Source organism: Pieris rapae, chromosome 11 (assembly GCF_905147795.1).
Source record: "Pieris rapae chromosome 11, ilPieRapa1.1, whole genome shotgun sequence".
In the NCBI taxonomy this organism is placed as follows: domain Eukaryota; kingdom Metazoa; phylum Arthropoda; class Insecta; order Lepidoptera; family Pieridae; genus Pieris; species Pieris rapae.
This window is the reverse complement of record NC_059519.1, coordinates 2,819,848-2,846,292: the sequence shown is the minus strand read 5'-3', so window position 1 is coordinate 2,846,292 and position 26,445 is coordinate 2,819,848. Positions and strand designations below refer to the sequence as shown.

Below are 26,445 nucleotides of genomic sequence, written 5' to 3'. Positions count from 1 at the left end.
ACCGGCAACATACCGATCCGCACCAAGCTCGCGCTGTACAAGCTGTACGTGCGCCCACATCTCACGTACGCGGCGCCGGCGTGGTACTCCTACACCAAGGAGGCCCACCGGCAGAGACTGCGCGCCGTGCAGAACACCTGCCTGAGGCGCGCAGTGGGGGCCCCCCGCTACGTGAGAAACGCCACCATAGCGCGAGACCTGCGGATGGAGTCCATCGACGAGTTCGTCGCGCGACTCGCGAAGGGGATGTTCGATCGAGCGGATGGCTCTCAGCATCCCCATCTCCAAAACATCGCGCCATGGCACTCCAGGCCGCCAGATCGCCTGCGGTATCCGCGTGAGCTACTCTCCGCGGATGCCGATACCACCGGACATGACACCAGGGCAGCAGCCGCGGCTTCGACCGCTGGTCGCCTCGCTGGGCCTCCCCCGGGGCTACCGGGGGTCTCACCCGGCGGAGCTTGACCGCGAGCCGCGCAGCGCGCTGCCCGATACCACCGACTACGACACCAGGGTCAAGTCGAGATTACTCCTTGACCCCACATTACCACCGGATTGACACCCCGGACAAGACCCCATCGGCTGCGCGCAGCGAGTCGAGCCATTGTTCCTCGCGCGCAGCAGCCCCCACCAAGGGCTATTAGCCCGCCCCCGTACCGCCCTGTATCAGCAGGGCGCGAATAATACAAGCCACCCGAAGGAGCCTCATGCTCGAACGGGCTTAAGCATCCCCCTTGCGAGGGAGGATGTAACAATTACAAGTCGAAGTACTAATAAATTAAAAATTAATTAAAAAAACATTGTCCAGCGGATAAAATTGTGAATCTAAACCATTCCCAGATCCCCTTGAACACACACAAAAAAATTCCTCAAAATCGGTCCAGTCGTTTGAGAGAAGTTCAGTGACATACCTACATACTCACAGAAGAAATATATATATATAAATAAAGATTCCCTTTGGCTAAATGTCACAGATTATAGAAATTAAAAAAGCACGATATAGATATAGATAATGCATGAGAGTATAAAATATGCTTAAGTTAAGAAATCTATTTATATTTTGTAATATATTGGATATTTAAGAAATATAAAGTACAACATATAATTTTATTTGTTAAATGTCCATTATTAATTAATTGATGGCTTTTAAAACAGATATACCTACGGGATTATAAAAAGCTTCACAATTTTTCTGAAAGCATAGTAGCAGTAGAAGACTATTAATAAAATCTTTAACATTTTGCAAAAAGAAATAAGTATTATCTAAAAACAAGAGCGGTAACTTTAACTAAAGAATGGTACCTGCCGTCGTAAATAAGCATGACTAAACTTTTAAAGGCCAATGAGATAATTGTTAAAAGTTCAATATTAGATTTTATTATTCTGTGAATTTAAAACCTACTAGATTTATTTTTAAAATTTGTAGGAAAACCAAATTATTTCAATTTTTCGATCACGTTGTTATTAAAATGCTGAAGTTATACAGTACTGGAATGAAAATTTTAAATCTTCAAAAAACGGGAAATATTTTTTTTCGTCATAGAACAACTACACCGTTGGATACGTACTTTAATCATTATATAAACTTACCTTTAGCAAAAGATAAAATATTAGCAACTTATGTATGGATTGATGGAAGTGGCATAACAATGCGCTCGAAGGATAGAGTATTAGAAAAACTGCCTTGCGAACTTTCTTCTGTGCCAAAGTGGTCTTTCGACGGCAGTTCTACAGGACAAGCTAAACCTGAAGATTCAGACACCCTATTGATACCATCTGCAGTGTATCGTGATCCATTTCGTAAAGAACCTCATGTAATAGTACTTTGTGAGACGTATTATGGAGACGGAACACCGACCGCAACTAATCACAGAGCTAATTGTGCAAAGATACTTAGTAAAATATCAAACCAAGAACCTTGGTTTGGTATAGAACAGGAGTATACAATGTTCGATTTTGATATGTGGCCCATTGGTTGGCCTAAATGCCGAGGCTATCCCACAACGAAATCTCTTTTTTCTTACTGTGGCGTAGGAGAGCACGTAGCTGGGAGAGAAATCGCAGAGTGCCATGCAAGAGCTTGCATTTATGCTGGTTTGGATTATGCGGGATCGAATGCTGAAGTGATGAAAGGTTCATGGGAGTATCAAATAGGCACAACTTTAGGAATTAAAGCTGCTGATGATTTATGGATTGGACGATATATCTTAAATAGAATAGCAGAGCATTTTGGAGTCATTATCAGTTATCACCCAAAACCAATGGGAAAAGACCAGCCAGGTATTGGATGCCATCATAATTTCAGCGTAAAAAAAATGCGTAGCGATGGAGGTTTAGCTGAAATTGAAAAAGTGTGCAATATTTTATGTGAACGACACACTGAGCTTATTAAGAATTATGGTCTTATGGATGGAGAAGAAAACAAAAAAAGATTAACAGGTAAATTTGAAACTGCAGCATACGACTCATGTAGATGGGCTGTCGCAGATCGTGGCGCATCTGTCAGATTACAAAGAAGTGTTGTAGCAAATAAAAAAGGATTTCTAGAAGATAGACGACCTGCTGGTGATTGTGACCCATACAGAATATGCGCTCTCCTTGGAGAAATATACGTAGAATAGTTTTGAATATTTTTTTAATATTCTGGCTGGTCCATACAATTAAAAAATACAATCCTTTTCGAAAATAGAATATACCAATTAATGAAAATTTTGGACATAACTAAAATTTTTCGAACAGTCTTAACAACAAATTTTCTGTAAAAATTGAGTTATACAAAATATATCTTTAATATTATAAGTATTACAAAAAATAAAAGATAATTATGGAATGTTTGATTCAATGCATCACACGGAGTCCTATATTACAAAGTTTTAAAAATGTCCGTGTATCTTCAAACCGAAATATGCTAAAGCAGTCTATAAATCATATTATGAACAAGAAAGTAATGGACAGGTATATGCGACTACCTATGCCATGTAATAAAGTTCTAGCAACTTATTGCTGGATAGATGGATCGGGCATTAATATGAGATGCAAGGATAGGATTCTATCCTGTACTCCATATAGTGCCGATGCCGCACCAGGCTGGGCTTTTGATGGCAGCTCTACTGGACAAGCAACAACTGCAAACTCTGACACTAACCTGAAAGCGTGTGCTGTCTATCGCGATCCGTTTCGATTAGAGCCCCATGTCCTTGTTTTAGCGGAAGTATATATGGGTGACGGTTCAGCAGCAAAAACTAACCATAGAAAGTTTTGTAATGACCTCTGTGAATATCACAATGCTGAAGAGCCATGGTTTGGTTTGGAACAGGAGTATACAATGCTAGATGTCGATGGATGGGGCTTGGGCTGGCCAAAAGGTGGTGGTTTTCCAGCAGTTAATTATGAGTTTTCCTATTGTGGAATCGGTGCAAAGTATATTGCAGGTAGGGATATATGTGAAGCTCACACTAAAGCTTGTCTTTACGCAGGATGTGATTTTGAAGGAACTAATGCAGAAGTAATGTTTGCTTGCTGGGAGTGGCAGATAGGAACCACAATTGGGATAAAAGCTCCTGATGATATGTGGATGTCTCGTTATATAATGTCTAGAATATCTGAAGATTATGGAGTTGTAGTAACTTATCATCCAAAGCCAATGGGTCCGAAACATCCTGGTGTCGGCATGCATCACAACTTTAGTACAAAACGAATGAGATCTGACGGGGGCTATGCTTTTATTGAGGAATGTATTAAAAGGCTAGAAAAAAATCATATGAAGCATATGAAAAACTATCAACACGATGAACAAAGTAATAGAATGCGTCTGTCTGGAAAATTTGAAACTGCACCCTTTGATAAATTTTCTTGGGGAATAGCAAACAGAAAAGCTTCTATTCGATTGGGAAGAAATATTAAGGAAAAGGGTAAAGGTTTTATGGAAGATAGACGACCAGCCGGTGATTGCGATCCCTATTTAGTATGCGGTTTACTGATGGATACATGCTTAGGATCTGTTGGAAGTGGTGGCGGCGGCAAAAAAGGAGCTTGTAAGTGAAGTTTCTATGTAAAGTTTAAAATTCAATAGTGTAGTTTAATTGATTGTCAAGAAACTTAAAAAAAATATTTTTTATTTATACAAGAATGTAATATTTTTGGATGTAATAAAATATTGTATACATATTGGTAGCACTTTTATATTCTCATTAATTCTATTCTCGACAAATCAAGAAGTCTCATCGCATGTAACCCGACCAAATGTTTTGTATCTAAGGATTTTTTTCAACTAATTAAAAAAATCCAGTAAATTCCGATAAAATGCAGACAGCATATTAATAATAATGCATGCGGTTATGCAAAGTTGTCAAATATACAAAAAATGTAATATATTGATATGTGCGCTACACAGAAGTCGGTAAAGATCATCTATAGTAGGCTGGTAAACAATCACATACATTTTATATATTTAAAGTAGCACACATATTCAGTAAAGTGACATATTTGGTAAATAACCTAAAATTAAAATGTAAAAAATAGTCAACCTCCATCGCCTCGGTCTTTCTATTCGTATTCTGATATTATTGCTTTATAATCTGTCATAGTATGCTTCACTGAGATTGTCTATGTACAAAAAGTATTGCCATTTCTTAGCGTTTATATTTTTATAGGGAGACTGAATTTAAATTCTGAATATACAAGTATATCGTTTAATACGAATGTAGATGAAAACTATTAGAGCTATTGTAATAAGAACTTGTTAATAATTATATTAAACGACTGCTATCATGTACCTTAAACGTTTGAAAATTGTATAACCTGTGTGCATTAAGTTTTCTAACTATTAGCATTAAGGTATTGGTTTTTAAAACAATGAAGTGAATTATATTTTATTCATATAAATTAGGCTGCAACTATAGTGGACTGTCAAGGGAAATAACTTGCTTCTGCAGCTGTAAAAATATTCTGAGTGTCATTCACATTTTCCTGACGAAGCAAACCGTAATATATTTAGGTCGCATATTTTGTTTGGCATATTGTCAAGTTGCATAACATTAATTCAAACGAAAAAAATAGTTATAGCATGCTTAGGCTACGAAATTAACTAATTTTACGACCCTGATTTTGTTTATTTAAAAATATTTTATGAGCTGGAAGCATTTCGGAATCTTATGAATTAAGGAATTAAAATTTTATAAGCTGGCAACATCAGAATCGCGGCCATTTTCATTCTTTTCTCTATTCCTGCCGTCATATGGCGTACAGTGTGTTAGTTTGTCCGCCATATTAATAAATCAATAAACAGCAAAATGCCGTCTTTCTAAGTGTGTTAAATTAATCCAACCACATCCAGTTTTTGTGTAGATAAAATATCTACTCCATCACAATGGAGAATTCCTACGGTGTGGGTATTGTTAATAGATATGCTCTTTTCTTGGACGATGAGTCCGATCCTCTGGATGCGTTAAAAGCGCGAGAGCAAGCAAAAGAGCAAAAAAAGAAGACCAAAGAGGCCGAAAAAGAAAATAAGGGCAAACCTGAGGCCAAACCTAAGATCGGCAATGTCGTTGTGAGGAAAGGTATTAAGGAAACTCAAAATGTGAAGTCTCAGGAAATTAAGAGTGGTGATCAACAAAAAAACAAGGGGCCGGCGCGGAGCAACGACCGCAATGCGGAACGTCCGCCGCCCCGTCGCCGCGAAGATCGTCCTCAGAACGGGGCTGTAGAAGGCAAGGAAGGAGCTAGGCCGCCTCGTCGTGAGTTTGGAGATCGCAAACCTAATTTTGAGCGACGCAACTACAATGACAACTCTGAAGGAGGTGAGCGTCGCGGTCCGAGGCCTCCTCGTGAGCCCCGCGAAGGACAACGCGGTCCTAGGCCTGGTTTTGACAACAGGGGAAAACGTGAGTTCGATAGGCGGTCGGGTTCCGATAAAACGGGAGTTAAGCCGGTCGACAAGCGGGAAGGTGGGGGCCCACACAACTGGGGCACCATCAAAGACGACTTGGAGGAGGAATTGAACAAAACTGGGTCCGATGGCGACGTTGGGGAAGAGAAGCCCGCGGAGGCACCGGCTGTTGGTGCTGGAGATGGGCAGCAGCCCGAGCCGGAGCGCACGGTGCCTACCGAGGAAGAGCCTCGGGAGCTGACGCTAGATGAGTACAAGGCGCTGCGAAACGCTCAACGTACCGCGCCTCAATACAACTTACGCAAGGCTGGCGAGGGCGAGGATCTGAGTCAGTGGAAGAACTTGGTGATGCTGGAGAAAAAGAAGGAAGGAGGCGAGGACGATGATAGCGATGAGGAGTACGACATTTCTGACTATCCGCAGCGTGTGGGTCGTCAGAAGCGACTGCTGGGCATCGAATTCACGTTCAGCGACGGCACGCGGCGTGGCGCCCCAGGTGGTCGCGGTCGCGGTCGGGGCGGACGCGGTAGAGGCGGGCGCGGGCCGCCACGTGATGAGGTCCCGGTGGAGGAGCCCCGACCCATTGCCCGCTCGCAGGTGGCACCTCCGAAGGTCGATGACAGCAAGGATTTCCCCTCTCTCAGCTAGACTACTAACAGTGAGCCTTTACTCCCCTTACTCAGAATACATAGAGATACAAATTACTGTACTGTTATTTTTTTGAAGTAAATATACAAAATATTTACAATGTGTATTATATTACATTGAATTTTAGCCTTAGTGTTGACAATGAACCTTTGCTAAGATTCAAGAGATAAATTTTAGTGATGGGAATTGACTAAGCACACTCAGGTAGTGATGAGGGGGAGGTTGTTTCATAAAGTATAACAGTAGCTTTTATTGTAATCGCATCAGCTTATGGTTTAACTTTTTAATAAGTTGTATGAATAAGATTTTAAACTCTTGACTGAGACATGCTATATTGAATTAACTCCGTCACAACTTAGATTAGAGTATTTGTGAAAATAACCCTTGTTGCATTTTGTCGTGAGTTTCTGTTGGCAAAATAATGCAAACTTAATCTGTAAATAGTCTTAAAATTTTTAAAAGATAAGGTCTTTAAATAACAAGGTTGATTTTTGTTGTTACACAAACTTCTTTGAAAAATAAACATTTTGTAAGTGTGAAATATTGAATTTTCTTTACTCTACTTACAGTCAAATAACATCCTCCCCCTAATATAAAGCATTTGTATGATATTTCCAGATCCAATTCAGCTTTTAGACTAACTAGAATTTTGGTGGTCTTATTAATAATTCTTGTTTCATGAAGTCTTTGATTGATAGACCATATAATATTATTTTATACTACACGTGGATGTTATTTTTTTATATAAACTTATTTTTACTGGATCACTTGTTGGTATATTTAGCTGTTGAAAGTGCAGCAACTTTTTAACCAGTTAATGACTTTGGGTTTAGGGTTAAATAAAAGTATTGATGTAATTATTATAGTAGGTATATTGACACATTTTATCACTTTCACACAAAAACAAGTTACATAGAATTTTTACATAAACAATACTCAAGGTAGTTTAAATATTTAACATATAAAACTTACAGAAAAGAAACATACCTACACCTGTGTGTATCATACGTACAAGCACAATAAATAATATATTTACATTAAATTAAAGTTTCATAATAAGAATCTTAGGAAATGCTACTTTTTATTCACATTTACCATTACCAAAGAGAAATTATGTGTTCTGTACATTTTATAAATAAATGAGGAACATCAATATTAGTGATCATCACAACATCCACATATTCTCATTATTTATCTAATAAAATATAAATAAAGAATATCTACAGGGAAAGCAATACTATATTTGTTGCCAATTTTTAATATTTAGTTGACTAGGAAATGGATGTTATTTAAGAATCTATAGCTTCTCTGTCTTAGCCGATAAAGAGTTTCATTATCCCTTAGTATTCACGTTAACATATCTCTTAAGAATAATTAAAGTATTATTTTGGTAGAATAGTGTTGAGTAATGCTGATAAATAATTTTTGATCATGTTATAAATTATTAGTAACATAAAGCATACCTAAAAACTAATCTTGGCCCTGGGGCCTTTTTCACAGCCACAATACAATTATTATCTTACAAATAAAAGCAGTAAAGTACAAACCTTGACAGATACAGATAAGTGGCCTTTATATTGATATAGGTTTTATATGACAGTTATATATAGATATTGAGTGCATCAACACTATATCAGCCTTACTATCATTTATCATACATAATTATAAGGGCACAATATAAGACTTGTTACGCCAGTCTACAGATTAATATTTTGACATTTATTCAATTCCAAACGTATTTGTTTCTTCGACAGCTAAAAGTAATTTTTCATGTAATAACTGGGGTGTTGGGTATGGGGGCAGATCTAGACGGTTGAAGCAGGTGTGAGCTCTTGGCAACGACTCTACTCGTCCCCACCGCTCAATACAGAACCTTCTGGGCCCAGTTGATCCTCGCAAGGCAGAGAAACCTTCGTAAGGTATTGATGAAGTTCCAGTGACAAATTGGACAAGACGGAGACGTTGTTCATTTGAAAATCTGTAAAATACCAAAGATTTTAATTTTCTAATATGTCATGGACATAACATTACATAACCTAACTTAATTTTATTTTTCACTACACTGTTAATGTAATAGCCACAGTTCTTTTTACATTTACATTTGAACAGCATAATATACTGTTCAAATGTATTTTTATATAAAATGAATTATTTAATTGTAATATTAGTAAAAATCATTATCATAATAATGGCACATGGTTTTACAACTATCTTATCACTAACCACAATGGCTGTCATATATGACCCAACAAAATTAAAGACCTTGATATAAAACGTAACGAGTGACTAAATTAAGTTACTCCGCAATTTATGACTGAATAACGATACTAATAAAATAAATACTGACTTACAACAAAAACTTTTTATTATTACTATTGCTATTGATTTACTAATTAAAATACTGTGTATTAATAAATAACCTATTTCTAAATATGAGATGAAACTAAGAGTAAAAAATAACCAGAATAAGGATGCAAATAAATACTTTTACCTAATCCTTATAACACTTGTACAGTAATATAGTAAAAATTAGTTTAATTTTCTTTTTAGACAAGTATTTCTGGTTATATATGACCTTGACTAGCTAGGTTTAACGTATTTAACATAAATTTTAAAACTCGTTTGTGTCGTACAAATCCACTTTAATATTGAAAGGTTTTTGTGGAGTTTGAATAGTTATTATAGCAAGCTTAGTTCTTCAGCGTAAAAACATATTTCGTCTGGTGTTATTTTAGAAGATTAGCTTTAAGGCTGAACCAGTAGAACCTGCTCAGAATTACTTGCAATTAATTTTGGCTGTTCTATTTGGATGGCGTATATATGTGTATGTATACACATACTCAAAATCTAGAAACTTTGTGACACACGTTTATCTCAAGACACAGTGGCAGAGATTTTTTTGGTCTTCGACGGTCTGACACCTATAGCAATGATTACAATTAATAAAACCTCTGCCATTAGACAATGTAAATCTGTGTAAAAATCTTACAGTGCCTGCTGTCGTTTACGAGCAACACGTATTTTTTATGAATTGGTGTAACGTAAATACCTCTTAAAGATTACTTTTATTGTAATTAACTGTGTTTATTGCGCTTCTATTTCGTTTTGTGTGGGATGTCCCGAATGACCTATTAGAAAATCAAAAAAACGATTCCTCTGCTTTATTGGCGCTGGTGACATTTCTTAATTTTGGCGGTTATATAGAGGTTATTTGTTTTTATTACCTGTCAATAGCCTGCCAAAACCAGACAATGACAGGGTGTGCGTCATGGTATCCTCCTCTGTATTCAGTGTTATTTCTCCAATCCGCTACATCCAGTTCTGGCGCACCTGCAATCACCAGTTCCAGTTCCCGGGCGTCAAATGCACCGACTAGTCGTGGGTCTACCACCTGGAGAACATCATAATAATTAGGTTTATTCCACCTGTATAAATCTATTCGTTTCTTAGGATAGCACAATTTCAGTACACACATATATAATAGGTCAAAACAATAGTAACAAATTGTTTAGTTTATAATTAAATTTTACTTGGGGCTTGATATTTGATTCTTCAAGTAGCAAGTATTGTTTCATTTTAAAACGCATATTGGCCGCATGCATTACTCAATATTAGAAATATTATATATTTACATACAATATTACTAACACATAATCTACTATGGAAAATTCAGTGCCTCATGACTTTTTCAGTTTAATGAACAAGGCAGCTAAATTAATAACAAGTTTGTCATTTTACTAAAATATTTTCTGAGTCTCGGTTTTATCTTTGTCGTTTGTTTGTGTTTCACCGGAAATTTATAAAAAAGTCTATTCGATTTCTTATGTATTTTAAATGAATTCTCCATACCAATAATACGAAATATACAACACATAATTTATGAAATTCTTAAACCGAAATCTAGACTCCATTGATTGAGTATGACGGATGTACAATAATAAAAATCACAATCACAATCACAATAACTAACCTCATGGAATCCCCTAACAAGCCACTCGCTCTGTTCCGCCACTCCTCTTTCCACCCTCCATCGAACCAGTTTCTCCAAATATTCCTTCTTGTTTCGTTCTGTGACTGCGACATCTCTTCCGCCAGGTTTTAAATCTCTTTCCAAAACTCTTCCGTCCGCAAGTCGCTCGGACACCGCGAAGGTTAGTTCTAGCGATGAGACGCAACGAGCCGACTGTAAAAAAATAATAAATTAAATCCGTGGGATAAGAAAGTCCCGTCCCCTTTGGTTACTAAAATGTAATTAATATTACGATGTGGACATTTTATAAGTAATGTTTCAAACGGTCATAACCAAATCGAAGGATTACGTGTCATAATGCATCATTTTAATTTCAAAACAGTGCATCATAATTAATTTGTGATTGTAGTGTATATTGTATTTTAATAACGTTGTTCATGTATCATCATTGGGTACACTGTTTTTAAACAACCTTGTACAATGAATACACTACACGAGTTTGCCCTCATATTTAGTTACAACTAGCAGGCTTACAATCGTTTCACATTTAACACAAACATTTAAGCAAATAGATGAGAATTTAGAGTAGGATTTTTCTATCATCTGAAAATTGAAGCAATGTTCCATGAGATGAGGAGGTTTCATGATATATTAACTGACCTGTAGCCACCGCAATGAAGCAGCAAACTGTGCATCCAAGGCATCCACATCTTCAAGGGCTGGTGGCAGTCGTAAAAGCGCCCGATACAAAGCACGCGTGAACCACGCTTCTAGAAGAAAACCATGGACGAGTGCCAAGCCTAAGACGCGACCGGAGAATCTGAACCTGTAGAATATCAATTTTTATTAGTATTTTCATAATAAGTTATAATTAATAAATTGAGGATGAAAAATCATTATACCTAAGTATGTCCTTTTAAATATACACGCACTATTTTTCAATTTATATTAAGTCCCCTTGCTTAATACGCATACAAATTTTTCAATTTCAAATTAAAAAAAAAGCGCCTTAACGATCCAATTTACACCTATTTTTTATAAAAGATTTACCGATTTTGTTGGTAAAACTGCTTTTTTTTACAATCGTTTATTGATTTTTTTTGAGTCCTTACTAAGCTACACTTATAGTCTGCGTTCAGCGTAACGTATAAGTAATTTTATATGAAGTCACAAATAATATACAATTACATGAGAATCGGGTGACGGAACAAAAAAACGCAAACGCGCTATTATTTGGGAAACTAGATATGTGTAACTTGACCGTTTTGGGACGTAAAGGCATACTTTATATTACATAACTTTGTTTACTTGTTTGAATAGGTTAAGATTAACGTGACATTGCTTTATTAGTAACAGTATTATTTTGAGACACTTATTATCATTGTAATGCTTTCATATACACAAAATACTCCGAGTATAGACTAAATCAATAATTATATTTGCCTAAACATGTTTGTATATGCATTTAGATCGTGACAGTATTTCAGAATTTCGAACCCCAGCTGTTCACCAATGGATTTCTGTCTGAATGTGCATTTAGCACTGACTCGTAAAGAAAACATCGTGAAGAAACCGGCATGCCTAAGATCCATAAGACGGCATGGTTCTGACTGTGGGAGTAGATACTCCTTATTACAAAAACAAATGCAGAAATCTGAGGCCTAGATCATAAGCGTTGTAACGCACTAGAATAACAGTCAATATGATTTACAGAGAAATGATTTTAGCAATAATGATTTTCCTGTCATGTCTTTTTTTTAACCTAAATATACTAGAGGCCCAACAAGTTACGTTGTATTTTAGGATATCGCTTTAATGATAGCTTCTATGATAACGAAATTGTTTTTCTTTGAGGCAAAGTACAAATAGAAAGCACTTTTGGACTAATTACTTTAAGTGAATGGTGACGTCCCGAATTTACCGTTAGATAATTATATATCAGTATGTATAAAAAGAAGTAACATAAAACATTGTATATATCAATCCATGTAAGTGTATATTTAGTTACATACTATAACAATTTAAATCAAATGAAGAAAAAGTTATATGTCAAAAACATTTTAAAATAAGCCGTTTATAGTTAGAAACTTGTATCATATTATCTCGAAAATGTAAATAATGTAACCCGATCGCATCCTAAATACGACTACAAAAACCGTTTTCAACTTAGGAATTTTCAAAATTCTCTTGGCAATTCTACCATTTTACATCAAAAAATCCCTACAAATGGACCTGCTGTATTGAAAACATAGTTTATTTGTTGAGTAACACAGAGTTGTGAGATTTGAATTTAGCAACGCACTAACAGATGTCGCTGTTGTAAGGCTTCATTGTTTATGTTTTAACAAAAGCACAATCAGCGGAAGTGGGTGAATTAATGACAATTATATCCTTACTTAACAGTGCATTGACCGCTTAAATAACGCGTTTAGAATTTAAGTACTCAAACAAGTCCGCGTGTATAGAAAGGCATTGCTCATATATCGAAAAATAGTAATCGTCCAGATAGGCACAAAATGTATGAAACATCTTAGAGTGCCTTATGCGCTTTCAATATTTTACGACTCGTTTAATATTTGTCCAAATCATGATACTTTTTTGTTTATATAATAGGAGGCTATTTTGATGTAAAGTGATACTACTGGAGTAATAGCACATTTCTATTCAAGCATTTGAATTTATATCATATATTTTTTTAAAGTGATAAATTAATCTGATTATTTTATAGTATGTAACAAATGTTCTTTCAGATTTCTACTCAGACGAGCAAGAAAATTTATTATTCCTTCCGTATTCAAAGAGATCTTGCAAGGGATAAATTTGCAATTAATTACTTAATATGTCGACATAATTCATTATTGACCATAATTGTAACAATTGTTCTTTGCATCCATTGTTAGTGTTAAGTAATGCTAATAATTTTACATAATTGTTTACAAAAACAAAACATTGACTATCAATTAATAGATGTTTTATGTTTTTTATTATATAGTATTTTCTTTGGCATGAGAGGAATTATCAGCGAAAGGGTCACTTGTAGTATTAAATTTGTTTTCATTTTTTGTACCAGGCAAAATATTCGTCATAGATTTTAAATATTTATTTTTGTCAATTACTTCAGTGTATTGTCCCTGGTATATCTTTAATCTAGGCTGCATTTGTGCGATTTACTTAAATTTGTAACTTATTAGATTATTTTTAATTACAAAACCATTTAAGCTTAAGACAATAAAAAAAACTAAAAAAAAAACTCACCATTCATGATGATTGTCGACAAACGCCGACATCGGTGAAACGTGAACTGTATATGTATCGTTGGCGGAATATTCAAATAACCCGTAATAAGGGTTAAACAGCTCCCTTGATAGTAAAAAGAAGAACTCCCGACTGGGTCCACCATAGTCCAGGCCTTCTTCGCCATCCCAAATGACGCAAAGTTTCCCCTTTTGCAGTTCCTTTTTGCTACACGACATAATTCGCCTGAACGCGTCTTCTAGTAAATGTTCACGGCGTATGTGTAATCTGGAATGTAGTATTAAAAATTAGTTATTTATTTATGACTATAATAATCTCGCGAGCCCTCTGGCATTGAGAGTGTCCATGGGCGGCGGTATCACTTAACATCAGGTGAGCCCCCTGCCCGTTTATTTCTTTCTTACATAATACTTTAATTTTTTTGTATAGGAATGACTGTAAAAGAACAATCATTCTTGCTGCGGAAGTCATAAAATATGTTATAAATACAGTGTTATCAGAAATACAACATATATTTTTCCCTTTTTTTTCGCAATCAAAAATTTCAACACGACTCAACAATTTTGTATTCTTCGAGTTAATTCAGATAAGATTCGTATGAGAAATCTACTTTTAGAATACTCACTTTAGCTTTCCTGGGCCCTGTCCATAACCCTTGCTTTCTAATTTCCTATAGAAGGCGCGTAATTTGGCCTCAAAGTCTCTTCTTTGAGGCGCTGGGGCCCTGGTACTCCTTGCGGCGGCCGGCGACGCAACAGGAGATGGGACCACACTGGAACTACAACCTGTCGCTGGCACGTAGCTCATGATCTCCTGTTCAAATAGGCTGGAAAGAGATACAAATTCTTAGTTTCTTGTAAATTGATAACCAAATTCTTGGGAGTTTTAGGTGTAGATCAAAAACTCTATTGGCGCTTTGTCTGTATTCGGTGGTCATCCTTTTTTGCTAAATCTTACGAAAAAAAATATCCGAAAGTACTCAAAATTAATGAATTATATTAATTGATTAATTTATATTAATTGCAAAATGAAACACAACCATGGTACAATCCCTATTTATTGCACTCATATGTTATAAGAAAATTTGCATAAGAAAGAATCTCCCATCCCATCTGCCCAATATAAAGCATTATAATTACTGTGTAGCCGTAACCTTAACCAAGATGATCACGGTCTGTGAAAGTGTATGTTAACAGAGCGTAGAGCATTAAGACAATCGTTGGTCCATATATGCGTATACGCGGTACAACTTTTCAGATTATATTTTATTGCAATATTACTATAATACTTATTTATGAGTTACATCTTTTTGTAAATAATTATTTGGTATCGTATATAATCTAGGTAACTGAAAAAGAGCTATAGTCATATTATATCATACTCTCGCTGATTATAACAAGAATTCTGTCGAGTCACACTAGTAGATGAAAACTACAATCAGGTACGGCATGTTAAAGTAACATGTCCAATTTTATTTTTGCTCTGTGAGATTAAAGGAAGTTTAGAAGGCCTAAAACTATTTTATACCCATTGTAAATTATTGTATTCAACTATACCTATACTATACCTTTCAATATACCTACTCTAAATATTAAATTATTCATTCGCTTTTCAAGAATCCCTTCCAATGAGCGATTCATACTTAGCCAAAACCAAAACTAAGTTATAATGTTTCACATTAATTACGAGTGACAATGAATAAATTTTTTGTAATAACACTGTTCTGCTATGCTGGCTCCAGTGTATTTGAATAATATGATAAATAAATAAATAACATAATTATCATTTAATTTTCCTTACATTTTTTTAAAATATTACATAGTCATTTGGATTAAAGACAAGATAATCTGCAAAATAAATTAAGAAGAAAACTGAGATTCACACACAAGGGGAAGTGGTTAAGACTAGGTTAGGCTTTTTATTAGGAATGCCTATAATTAAATTAAAGCAAGACAAAAAATATATTTTACAGCTTGAACGTGCGGATTCACGCAATAATAATTTTTTAATTAAAAAACGGACATCCGGACCAGAAGGACCATAGTTGCGAAACAATACCAAGGTATTTTTATATAACTTATATCAATGAACTAAAATGTATAAATTACCGTTTAATATAAAAATTAGTACTCAAATGTTAAGTGACTAAACCAAAACTTTCGTTATTTATAATGCATTTATTAAGATAATAAATATAGGATACTAATGTTCGATGTCATGGATAATATAAATGTATCCGCTGTTAGGTAACCTCTTACGAAGGATTGAGAAATCAAAGGGCTATTGCTAATGCATTATGGAACACGTTTCTTTATAAATGAATTATTAATAAATTAAAGCAAAACAAAAGACATTATTTTGGTTTTTTTTCTACCCAAGTTCAAAAATAATTTTAATATGTAATTAATAATTTTAATATTAATTGTCTTAATAATAAAATATTCAAAAGCTACAAGGTGTTAGGTAGACCATAACAAAATTCAAGGTGAGGCTAACTAGAAAGAAAACTTAAACAATACTTTGAAAATACTAGAATTACGATACGAAGTAAATAAATAGATACCAACATCATTGTCCGGTCGATTAAGTATGGTATGATCGATTTGACGCAGGTTTAATGAAATAAAAACATATTGTTCTGAAGACACGAAGAAAACGAAGAATCATGAAAAAAATATGCATAAAACCAAAGGAGAATCATAACAGGAATTTAAACACATTGGTACATAGCAATACAAAACTTCTGACCTGATTTTGATTTTAGCAGTAGTAGACCAAACATTTCGGCGCATGCATAAACCAATAACACCGATTCTTCGAATATAATTTGACCCTTATATAGGCCAGCCTTGAAATAAATATAGCGACTACAATGAAGGATTATGGAGCTATTATCATGACAATATAGGGGCAGTTAACTGTTTTGGGTATGATAATGGCTGTATCGATATTAGAATAACAATGGAGCAATTGACTTGAAAATTTGTATTGCGAATATAATATCCAATAAAGATGATTGAATCGGTATTTCTTAGATGAATGTTTTCTTAGTAACCTGTATGAAAATCGTTTCAATTGTACCGACACGGTAAAGTGTATCAATTATGTCACAGCCTCCTTTGTACCAGCAAATGAAACCAAAACTAATACGTGCATTAAAAACAACACAATAAAAATTATATTCGTTAAAATCACTCATAATAATACATTCACCGTAGTCATTACAAAAACATCCGACACATCCCAGCCATATATCATTGAGGCTCCAATTTCCAAAAACTAATGACCATAGGAGGCATTCCCTCAAGGCGCACGCGCTATGGGCCTCGAGCGCGCACGCATCTTAAGACCCAGGGAAGTACGAAAAATACATTTTCGATTCTGTTCCATTATTCTTTAGGTACACATCCGTTTGGTATCATCTTCGGCAACAGGTGTTCATTTACAAGGGTCTTCGACCATCTTGTCGACTGACGCTTCAAGATTTTGTCCGCCTCTGTCTGTCATGTATACTTTTTATTTTGAGAATTTAATTCAATCCCTTTTACATTTATTATATCCTATACGTTGCGTTTGTTTTATAAAACCTATCTACTCCAAAGTAAAATAATCTTTTTACGTATTTTAATAGTATTGTTATATTACTATATTACTTTATTGTTATATTACTTGGAGAATCATTACACAATTATAAAGGAAATGTCATAAACAGGTGATTTGCATTGAACAAGACAATCGCAGAAGATAATTATTGCCAACGTATTTGCCAAATGTTATTTTAAATATACCCGGAAATATAAGTGTACTTGAAGACACCTGTGCAATTATAATGTAAAATGTAACGGACGAAAACCCTTTATATTCGTAACAACCTTTTACGGGCAGCTGTTCGCGCCTTCGTTTATAAAAGATTGGGGTAAACATCTATAACAATAGTACAATTACATAAAATCATATTAAACATATAATGAGCAATTAAACAAAAACTATAGCTAGTTGTGGAAGACTTTAAAAAAGCAATATTGACCAAATATACTTGACGAAATAATAAATAAGACGGTAACCTTTTCCAGTGAACATCAGACAATATTAAAACACTTAATTCAAATTACAACATAACATAAAAATAAAAAATAAAAGTAAAACCTAATTAAGACATCTATTACTACACTTTTTAATATAAAATATTTTGAGAATAAAATCCGTGTCAAGTAAATACGTTTTGTCCTCTATTATCTATGATATAATCGTATATTTTTCACTATAATCACAGGGATCTGAGTTGATTTCTTCCCGCGATTAAATAAGATAATAATCACTAATAATACTAATAAATGTCTGGCCCTTGGCGTTGCAGCGATATTATAATATCAACCTTATTATACAATTTTCGAAAGTATAGTTATGAAGTTATTAAACGTGTATTCTATTTTCCTATGTCATTGTTTGGTACTGATTATAAAAAACAGTAACAATACACAGAAACAATGTTTTAAAAGATGCGGGGGCAAATGGACACTTTCCAGGGAAGACCATCACCAGGAACCGATTTCAGAATTCGCTAGCTCGTAAAAAAAAAATTCAACGTTAAAATTTAATGTTCAAAGTGATCTACCAAGAATAGCCAGTCCAGTATACCAAGAGTCAACACAAAAAACAATTGACCATCACGTTATTGTTCATTCCGTTATAAATTTGCCTTATGTTTTGCATACACGTAAAAGCCTTTGAATGTGTTTGTATCTCGATCCAATATCACGCAAGTTGGTCCTAACAAAGCTACTAAAAAACTAAATTTAAGAGGTAGAATGTATTACACTAAATTATGTAACAGGTGGCATTGCTCCGACCTCAGCCAAAATCGAAGCGAATACGTGCTTAATTTCGTTACAAATTACTTCCTCTGGCGTCGCTAACATGAAAACAAAAGAACGCATTGTACGACTATGCTACTCAATTTGGACCTTGACGCCTGAAATATTATTTAACGTGTAAGCTAAGCGCTTCTCATAACGTTAATTACGTAATTAGTTTTGGTACAGTTTATGCTCTGTTACGAAGTTAGTAAACACAGTTGTTTTGTTATGGTAACTAGTTTATAATAGCATTCATTAGACGCATAATTCATATAAATTAATTTTGCGTCTAATGAGAATTCGAATTTCGAATTTTTTCTTCCTTTTTTGAATCTTACGTATTAAAGTAGAACGCATCTCGGCATCCGGCATCGTCGTTGACGATATACTGAAATAGTCCATAGCTTAGAGTTCTCTTCTGCATTGATCTGCACCATTAGTAGATACGTTGCTTATAAACATATCTGCTAATGGAACGATTAATTCTCTTCCAAGGTGCCATCCATGGTTAACCGGAAAGCCAATTTTTCATACATAATGTAATCAATATTAGGTGTACATTGTAGTGTTTTTTAAAATTACTGAATATAAATATTAAGCAGACCAAGGTTTTTACTATTTGCATAAGAATACCACTTGTTAATGAAGATTAACATACCTTGTAAGTAACTATTATCAATTTACAATGCTTTTGAAGAATTATTAGGTGGATTGTATATTCTCTGACCACATATACACATCTCTACGTTATTATCCTCTTTATAGAACTACAATATTTTAAGCCACTTCATTGCAATACTACTAAAGCAAATATTTAAAATTATAAGGACCTTATTAATTTTAATAAATACAAAATGACTCACACAAATCTACAAATTATAAATTCACCCTTTATATTTTACACCTTTTTGTGAAAAAAGCTTGCCTTTAATTAAGCAACTATAGGGAGTCAGGCTTGAGTGGACTCTACCGTTGTGTTGTATCCTGTCATGTACATAAATACAATTGAGTCATACAATGTTTATATACATATCACCACAGTTACTGGAGTATTTTTCTCATTTCCTAACACATTTTTATTTTCAATCAAAGGGACCATCCCAATGTTTCATGGAGGCGAATTATATAGAAGGTTTTGCCCCGCTCAAAAATCCGGACTGTGGAGGAAGGATGGATATCAATTATCAATTTAAAAAAAGGTTTCTTAAGGTACCTAATCCACATCACTCAGCGAAAAATACTAGCAAAAACTATGCAATTTTTATACAAACATAAATTTTATAAAAATTACTAAAGTTATTTTTTATAAAATTTATGTTTATATATGTCATACATTTTAGAATAGATAACATATAATATATACGATTCATAATTAGTTATATAGTGGTGTATAAACATACATATAAAATTAGATGGAAGCTCTTCTTTCGAACTTCAATCATCTACTTTCTAACTTAATTTTAGATCGCTTCCGTTGGATAAGACAACAGCTTATGCAGCAGCTTACACATTTAATATGTGATATTAACAATTTACTTTTTATTTGAGCTTTCAGCAAAAAATAAAAACACATCAGTGATTTATTCACGAAAGCGTAACATAACTTTCGTATGTTTTATGAGTGCGAGTAACATGGTACGCATTTCTCACCTTGTATCGTTGGTTAACATGTATACAGCAATCCAAATGAGTAATTATTTAATACTAATAGTTGTTATATAAATAAATCAATGCTTTCAAGTCCAAGTGTAAATCTATGGTTTCAAGTTAAAATCTTCCCTTGAGCAATGTCTAATACGTCAAAGCATTTAAATTGATTAGTGATCTAGAAGATGGGGTAGTGTAAGAAATTATTTGTAGTATGCATTCAATGTTCCAGACCTTAATTATTTTTATATTAAGTAAAATTTACGTTGCCTATTTTTTTCGATACCAGACAAATACCGAGCCTTCAATTCTATAATGGGCGTTAAAGGGTTTCAAATAAGCATTTGAAATTCATTATCTTCCGTTGTTTATATAAAATAGACATATAGAAGGGAAGTAATTGACCAATTCCGGCAATGTTATATTCACTTTGCATTTGCATTGTAATGATAATAATTTGTAAAAACCTTGGCTCTGACATTGTTTACGCTAACGTGATTGAACGGTTTCTTGTATTCGACAACAATTTATATTAGTTATGAATAGTATTGATTGGATTCTAACGTACTAACAAAGTACTTTTTCTAAAGAACAAACGAGTTAATGTATATTATGGGTAATGTCGATGGATGATGTCGCTTTTATGTGAGGTTTTTTCTTGAAAATAAAGTCACACAGAAAACGATTGTTTCATTACAAAACTTTTTCCTTCCATGAAAAAATATGGTAAAGTTCATTCTCAAATAAGACTGATGGTATATAATATAAATAAGATTTATGGAAAAATTTGTCTCATTTAGATAGATAATACTCGTATACAAATGGAATTAATAGGTAAACATATGTATTTCGTAAAATATATGCCACGTATTTTGCAAATTACATATCTCACATTTTATTAACCCGTTCTGTGCGTCCTTAATTAAATTTTGGATCGAGCTCTATCATTATAACACATTAGGGTTCTAAGAGTTATAACATTTTCAATTTTAAATAATTTTGGAATATTAAGGTCTATGGGTAAACGGTGTGAAAATACCACGATTTATATCATTTAATTTTTAAGTCAGGGTTGTTATGAATAAAAACAAATGAAATTTTACGTTTGTTATGTACTAATTCTACGTTTGTAGAAAAAACGACACTAACAATGGAAAAAAAGTATGTAACATTAAAAGTTTTATTTTAACGCAGTAACTAGTTAAATATATATAAAAACAAAAAAAATCTACATAATTAAAGAAATGGACATTTTTCATTCTCAAATGTTGACTATGCTAACTTCAGGGTCTTTTTTTGTGACGGTGCGCGTATCTTAAAACTCTCACCACTTTAACGCGCCAAAAGAAGTAAGACTTCAAAAATTATCTTAATTCGAATTTTAAACTTTTTATAGTACATGTTCAGCGTCTATAATCTATATATAATTAACATGAGGTTGTCAACAGACAGTGAACACCCATTGAGTCCATCTAAATAAAACCTTCTTATTTAAAAATATACACAAACAGTAATGACCGATACGATACGAACAACTTTTTGCACAAACGGGAAGTACCTAATGCGAAAATGTGTAAATAACATTATCAAAGGTTGACCGATTACAAAACACACCTACAGTTAATAATATGACAAAACTAAAATCGATGAAACAGCTCTTCGGATGCCTATTATTTATTTATTATTACAGGTACAGATAGTAGAAAATCTACGAACTAACCAAAAGTTTGAAATACGAATGAATTGTTAAAAAATGAAAGAAGCAGCGGCGCTTCAACTACCTATTGGTCTTGGCCTCAGATTTCTGTATCTGTTTTGTGATAAGCTCTTATTTTAAAAGGCAAGTAGGCTTCTGTGCCTGACATGCGCTGTTTAAATGCGGACATGAACCATGTTCCAACCTTCGTTCTAGGGACGAGGGTGGAACTAAGCCACTAGGGCAAGATTGCTTTATAAGTTAATTACTGTATTGATTTATATAAAACAAGCCTGTTAAAAGCATTTCCTTTTTATTTGACTATTCATACATGTCTATCGCCATTTACGGGACATAGTTCGGGGTAAGTCCCGACTATGATTCTTACTCAAAAAGCCTAAAATTAATGACAGAAGTCTGGAGTCAAGAAAGATTGCATGGAGATACATACTGTTAAATGGTATATTCAGATGAAGTTTGAAGCCCATTACACATATATTTAAAGTATTAGAGCATTGGACGCAAAGCGGTTTTCCTTGGATCAGGAATCAGGTCATACTTGTTCCAGTTGACAGGACATCATTCGACTCTTTAGCTCTCAGTTTAATTGTGGGATAATACTTGTGAATAAAAACTTCACAAATTGAGGTTGGCCTTATTTTTACCTAGAACAGTGAGTGGTAGGCAAAATACCCAAGTAATTACTTTCAAACTAATAAATCTGTAAAACCAAAAATTATTTTGCCTTTTCAATCTCAACCATATTCGCACACAACAAAAGTTGAAATGTTCAAATTGTTTTTAATCGTAATTATTTAATTGCAGTATCATATTTGTCCTTATTAGATTATCTTGATCTAAAACTAAAAATATCTGATAAAGTATCAATTAGTTACGGATCAATAACTGTATCAGATATACTAAGCGCACGCAATGTAATGTACTTCGGGAATAGATCCATCAAAACAAATTATACAACCTTCGAGTCAAATCAAACAGAGCAGAAAAAATCACTATATTGTATTGTTTTTAAGAGCGATGGCCATTTCACAGATACAGTTGATAGACATATAGATAACTATCTCAGGTCAAGACCAAGGGTTGTATCACAATAGGTTTATTTCTATTTTGTGGCTATTTACTTATGTTCCTGGCAGTATTGACAGCGGTAGTCAGTAGAAATAAAAAACTAATTTTATTTTTGTATCGATATTGATGTCGATTTTGGACAAAAAATTTTTTTTCCAAAATCGACATCAATATCGATACAAAAATTTTAACTATGTTATAACAAACGCTATAGAAGCGTTTTAAAGTATGCGATATGGAAAAGTTTTATTTTATATAATACTTGAGTTTTGGACGGGAGTATTATGTTATTTACTAAACTGGCAAATACATTTTTGCTATTAAAACTATAAATGTAAATATATGTTTAAAATTATATTCAAAATATAAAGCAGTGTTAAATACAATGTAAATTAAATCAACTGTCGTCTATAGACTGTTCCCATGTCGAAGTTAGATTTAGATTACATTCGAGCCATTTATTATTTTACAACCGATACAAACGGCCTGGGGACACGAATCGTCACGATCGATTTACGATTTTAATTTTATAGTAAATCACACATGATTAGGGAGCCGAATAAAAAATTCTAAGAATTTTTTTTATCAGCGAAGACTCGAAGAGTCACAGGATATAGGTGATAAATAGAACAATAAAATTGTGATAACTGGAACTAGTTAAGTTAATGCTTTCAGATAAAACACAAACGAATTCACTACGCTTGCAAACTATAATGTTTCTTATAATGGATACAATACATTATGAATACCAAAGTCGAAGACAATTTTCAACGATACCTGCGCTCCCTTTCTTCACTTTCTAAAATGAGAACATTAAAGTTGATGAAGTACAAAAGCGGGAAGGGTAAATTAAAAAACTGTTATCCTAATCTTCAGAGCCGGCCGCATTCGCCGGTGTTATATAAAAGGGACAAAACCAAATCTGTAATAGAAACAGGCCGAAAAGAGTAACGTTCTGTAACTCTGTTGAATAATCGTATTTATAGTGCGAGAGTACAAAAAGATTTACCACCACACGAAAAGACTCCTTTATATCTAAGCATATTAGTATTTGATATATCTAAATAATCGTTTGTTTTTGATACTTTACGGGTAATATGGAAATAGGTATTTATTTTTAGTTACCATCAATCTGCCATCCGCCATAAAGCCATCGCACATCTTCGAGCATTGACGTCATCGTTATAAAATCACAGAGGCATCCAAATTATGGCCCAAACCTATGATTTGCAGATGTTGATTGAATTGGAGCTTATTCGATAGGTTAATACCGTTATCTAAATAGAAGATACGAAATACTTTGCGATAATGTATTGTGTGCTTAGAAACATCTGACTGACAAGTTGTACTTAGCTTATGGAGACTACATAAAATGTAATAAAGAACTCTCCATCTAACATTTAAAAATTAAAAAAAAATTAAGTGCAACCAGGGTAGAATCGTTTTGATAAATCAAGCAATCAAAATCGAGATCCAAAATCTGTCAGAATATAATTGTATAATTCATACCAAAATAATTTTGTCGGAAAGAATTCCGTGCGGCCAATAATTATTTATTTTATTCAAAACCATAGAAATAACCGAGTAGACGGTAAAGAAGCGGATACGAATAACAACATAATAAGGGCTGGTGTAACCTCTAGTAATTACATCGTAATTACAACCAGTAATCAGCACGCTATCTAAAGAGGACAATAGACCTCTGGTTACAGTCCTGTGAGATAACATTCACACTAATCTATGTACAAACTCAAACTGGACATAAATCATAAGATAAATAGAACATCCAAATAAAACGATCCAATAAATTCAATAACAAAAAGGTTTTAATTGATTTCTATTACTTAGTCTGCTGCTATTAAATTTCCATTTCCTTTTCTTTGAAGACTAAAACGGTTTTCATTTACTGACCTCATTTCTTGATAAAATATGAGGAGAAAGCGGTATACATATTTTAAATTGCTGGGAACTTAATTACAGCGGGAGACAATACACGGGAGACCGAAATTATGGTGTAGTTTCGTAATATTTGCATAAGTGTAATTGAAGTGAATCGCGTGAGAGTAAAGAGCTTATGAATGACAGGAGTGTTGTTGCGAGAAGGAAAGTGCTGCGTGCGAATAGATGCGCTTGCGCAAGCTAAGCAATAGACCTTTATTTCCGCTTGATAAATCGTTAAGATTACTCTATACGTTACACTTGTGAATGCAAATGTTTACTATATATATTTCATTTTAATTGAACTTACCGGCACTGTTGTTTTAACCGATAAAAAAATTACTTATAACGCATTAAAATTAAAATAAATAAAGTCGTATTTTAATGTCGAAAATTGTATAATTTAAGAGCGTAACAAATACGTAAATATATAAATTATAAGAAAACTTACAGACTGAAAACGACGCCAAACGTCTTAGATATGACACCCATGGTCTTCTTCCAACCCTTGACGAACTGGCGTCGGCGCACCCCACGGGGTGACACCGCGCGTTCCAACTCCTCGTACGAGTTAATCTTGACTGTTTCCAAAGGAACACTGCACAATTCAATCGTCATAATCCTTCAGAGTACACTACCGGACTACCTGCGCCCGTCATTACAAAAAAAATTATCTACGTGAGGAGTGGACTCGTGCGCTCTGTACCGTGGTTGAAACGACACTGACCGTACTACGGTCTAATCTACGGCGCTACGGGGGTGGAATCTCTGATTCATTGCCCGATAATTGCTTTGGATTTATGCATTCATTGATATGTTTTTAATACAATTGGTGGTTTTTGTATGGTTAGTTTAAAGTTTATCGTTAAATATTTTCGTATAGTATATTAATAATAGAGGTTACTCCAGACGTTTTACGTGTTTTTGACGGAACTAATTAAACCTACATACAGTTGATATAAAATGTCAAACACTAGTTTACTTAACCTCTCAATATAGTTATTAAAAATAGAATACACTGCAATTTTATCATATTGCTCGGAAGGAGCCCATGGGCATCGAATATCTTGTGACACGCGAATGCGTTTGACACGCAAGCATTCTTACGTAGCGCTTATCGCGTGTCTTCATGTCAACGTCCTATGGCCCTAGAAGCAGCAATAACCCTTGCTGGATGAACGTATAATTTTGCGTCCTAATAACAAGTCAGCTAGTTTCTAACAAAGCTTTTAACGCCCTAATAGCCTTTATAAAATTTAATTATTTCGCTGAAACATATCAAAGTAGATTGAAGAATACAAATTCTTAAAACGAGCCACCAGCTAACTCTGTTTTGAAGGGAAAACTCAAACTTAACTACTAATAGCTACTTTCTTTAACTTCAGCGTCAAGTATTCAAGAGCGTATAGAAATATTGTATACAATTGCAGTTGAAGTCAGCAGGCATTTAATTTTA

At 34.2% G+C, this 26,445-nt stretch overlaps 4 protein-coding genes across 7 annotated transcripts in view; 3 read left to right on the top strand and 1 right to left on the bottom strand.

Moving 5' to 3' along the window:
* The first annotated feature begins 1,397 nt into the window (after positions 1 to 1,397).
* LOC110997915 (glutamine synthetase 1, mitochondrial) lies at positions 1,398 to 2,621 on the top strand. The gene has a single exon (XM_045630104.1). The coding sequence runs from the start codon at positions 1,470 to 1,472 to the stop codon at positions 2,619 to 2,621; it is 1,152 nt and encodes a 383-aa protein (XP_045486060.1). The 5' UTR covers positions 1,398 to 1,469.
* A 90-nt stretch (positions 2,622 to 2,711) lies between these two features.
* LOC110997914 (glutamine synthetase 1, mitochondrial-like) lies at positions 2,712 to 4,110 on the top strand. Its single transcript, XM_022266292.2, has one exon. The coding sequence runs from the start codon at positions 2,825 to 2,827 to the stop codon at positions 4,040 to 4,042; it is 1,218 nt and encodes a 405-aa protein (XP_022121984.2). The 5' UTR covers positions 2,712 to 2,824; the 3' UTR covers positions 4,043 to 4,110.
* A 1,086-nt stretch (positions 4,111 to 5,196) lies between these two features.
* Positions 5,197 to 7,079, top strand: LOC110997921 (plasminogen activator inhibitor 1 RNA-binding protein-like). The gene has a single exon (XM_022266300.2). It carries the CDS (start codon positions 5,369 to 5,371, stop codon positions 6,536 to 6,538), a length of 1,170 nt encoding a protein of 389 aa, XP_022121992.1. The 5' UTR covers positions 5,197 to 5,368; the 3' UTR covers positions 6,539 to 7,079.
* Positions 7,080 to 7,392: 313 nt separating this feature from the next.
* LOC110997920 (E3 ubiquitin-protein ligase HECW2) overlaps positions 7,393 to 26,445 on the bottom strand; it is a 71,558-nt gene continuing 52,505 nt past the window's right edge. For 3 of the 4 annotated variants that reach the window (XM_045630246.1, XM_045630247.1, XM_045630248.1), the window contains 6 exons: positions 14,389 to 14,589; positions 13,764 to 14,030; positions 11,169 to 11,334; positions 10,509 to 10,721; positions 9,763 to 9,929; positions 7,393 to 8,516 (listed from right to left, as the gene is read on the bottom strand). In XM_045630246.1, coding sequence (XP_045486202.1) covers positions 8,258 to 8,516; positions 9,763 to 9,929; positions 10,509 to 10,721; positions 11,169 to 11,334; positions 13,764 to 14,030; positions 14,389 to 14,589 — 1,273 coding nt within the window. In that variant the 3' untranslated portion in view covers positions 7,393 to 8,257. Of the gene's footprint in view, positions 8,517 to 9,762; positions 9,930 to 10,508; positions 10,722 to 11,168; positions 11,335 to 13,763; positions 14,031 to 14,388; positions 14,590 to 25,440; positions 25,702 to 26,445 lie in introns of those variants that run through there. The other variant, XM_045630249.1, reaches the window with a different exon arrangement.

What these genes read in the sequence shown, in the direction of transcription:
- LOC110997915 (XM_045630104.1), top strand. Translation starts at nt 1,470, where the DNA reads ATGCTGAAGTTATACAGTACTGGAATGAAAATTTTAAATCTTCAAAAA.
- LOC110997914 (XM_022266292.2), top strand. Translation starts at nt 2,825, where the DNA reads ATGGAATGTTTGATTCAATGCATCACACGGAGTCCTATATTACAAAGT.
- LOC110997921 (XM_022266300.2), top strand. Translation starts at nt 5,369, where the DNA reads ATGGAGAATTCCTACGGTGTGGGTATTGTTAATAGATATGCTCTTTTC.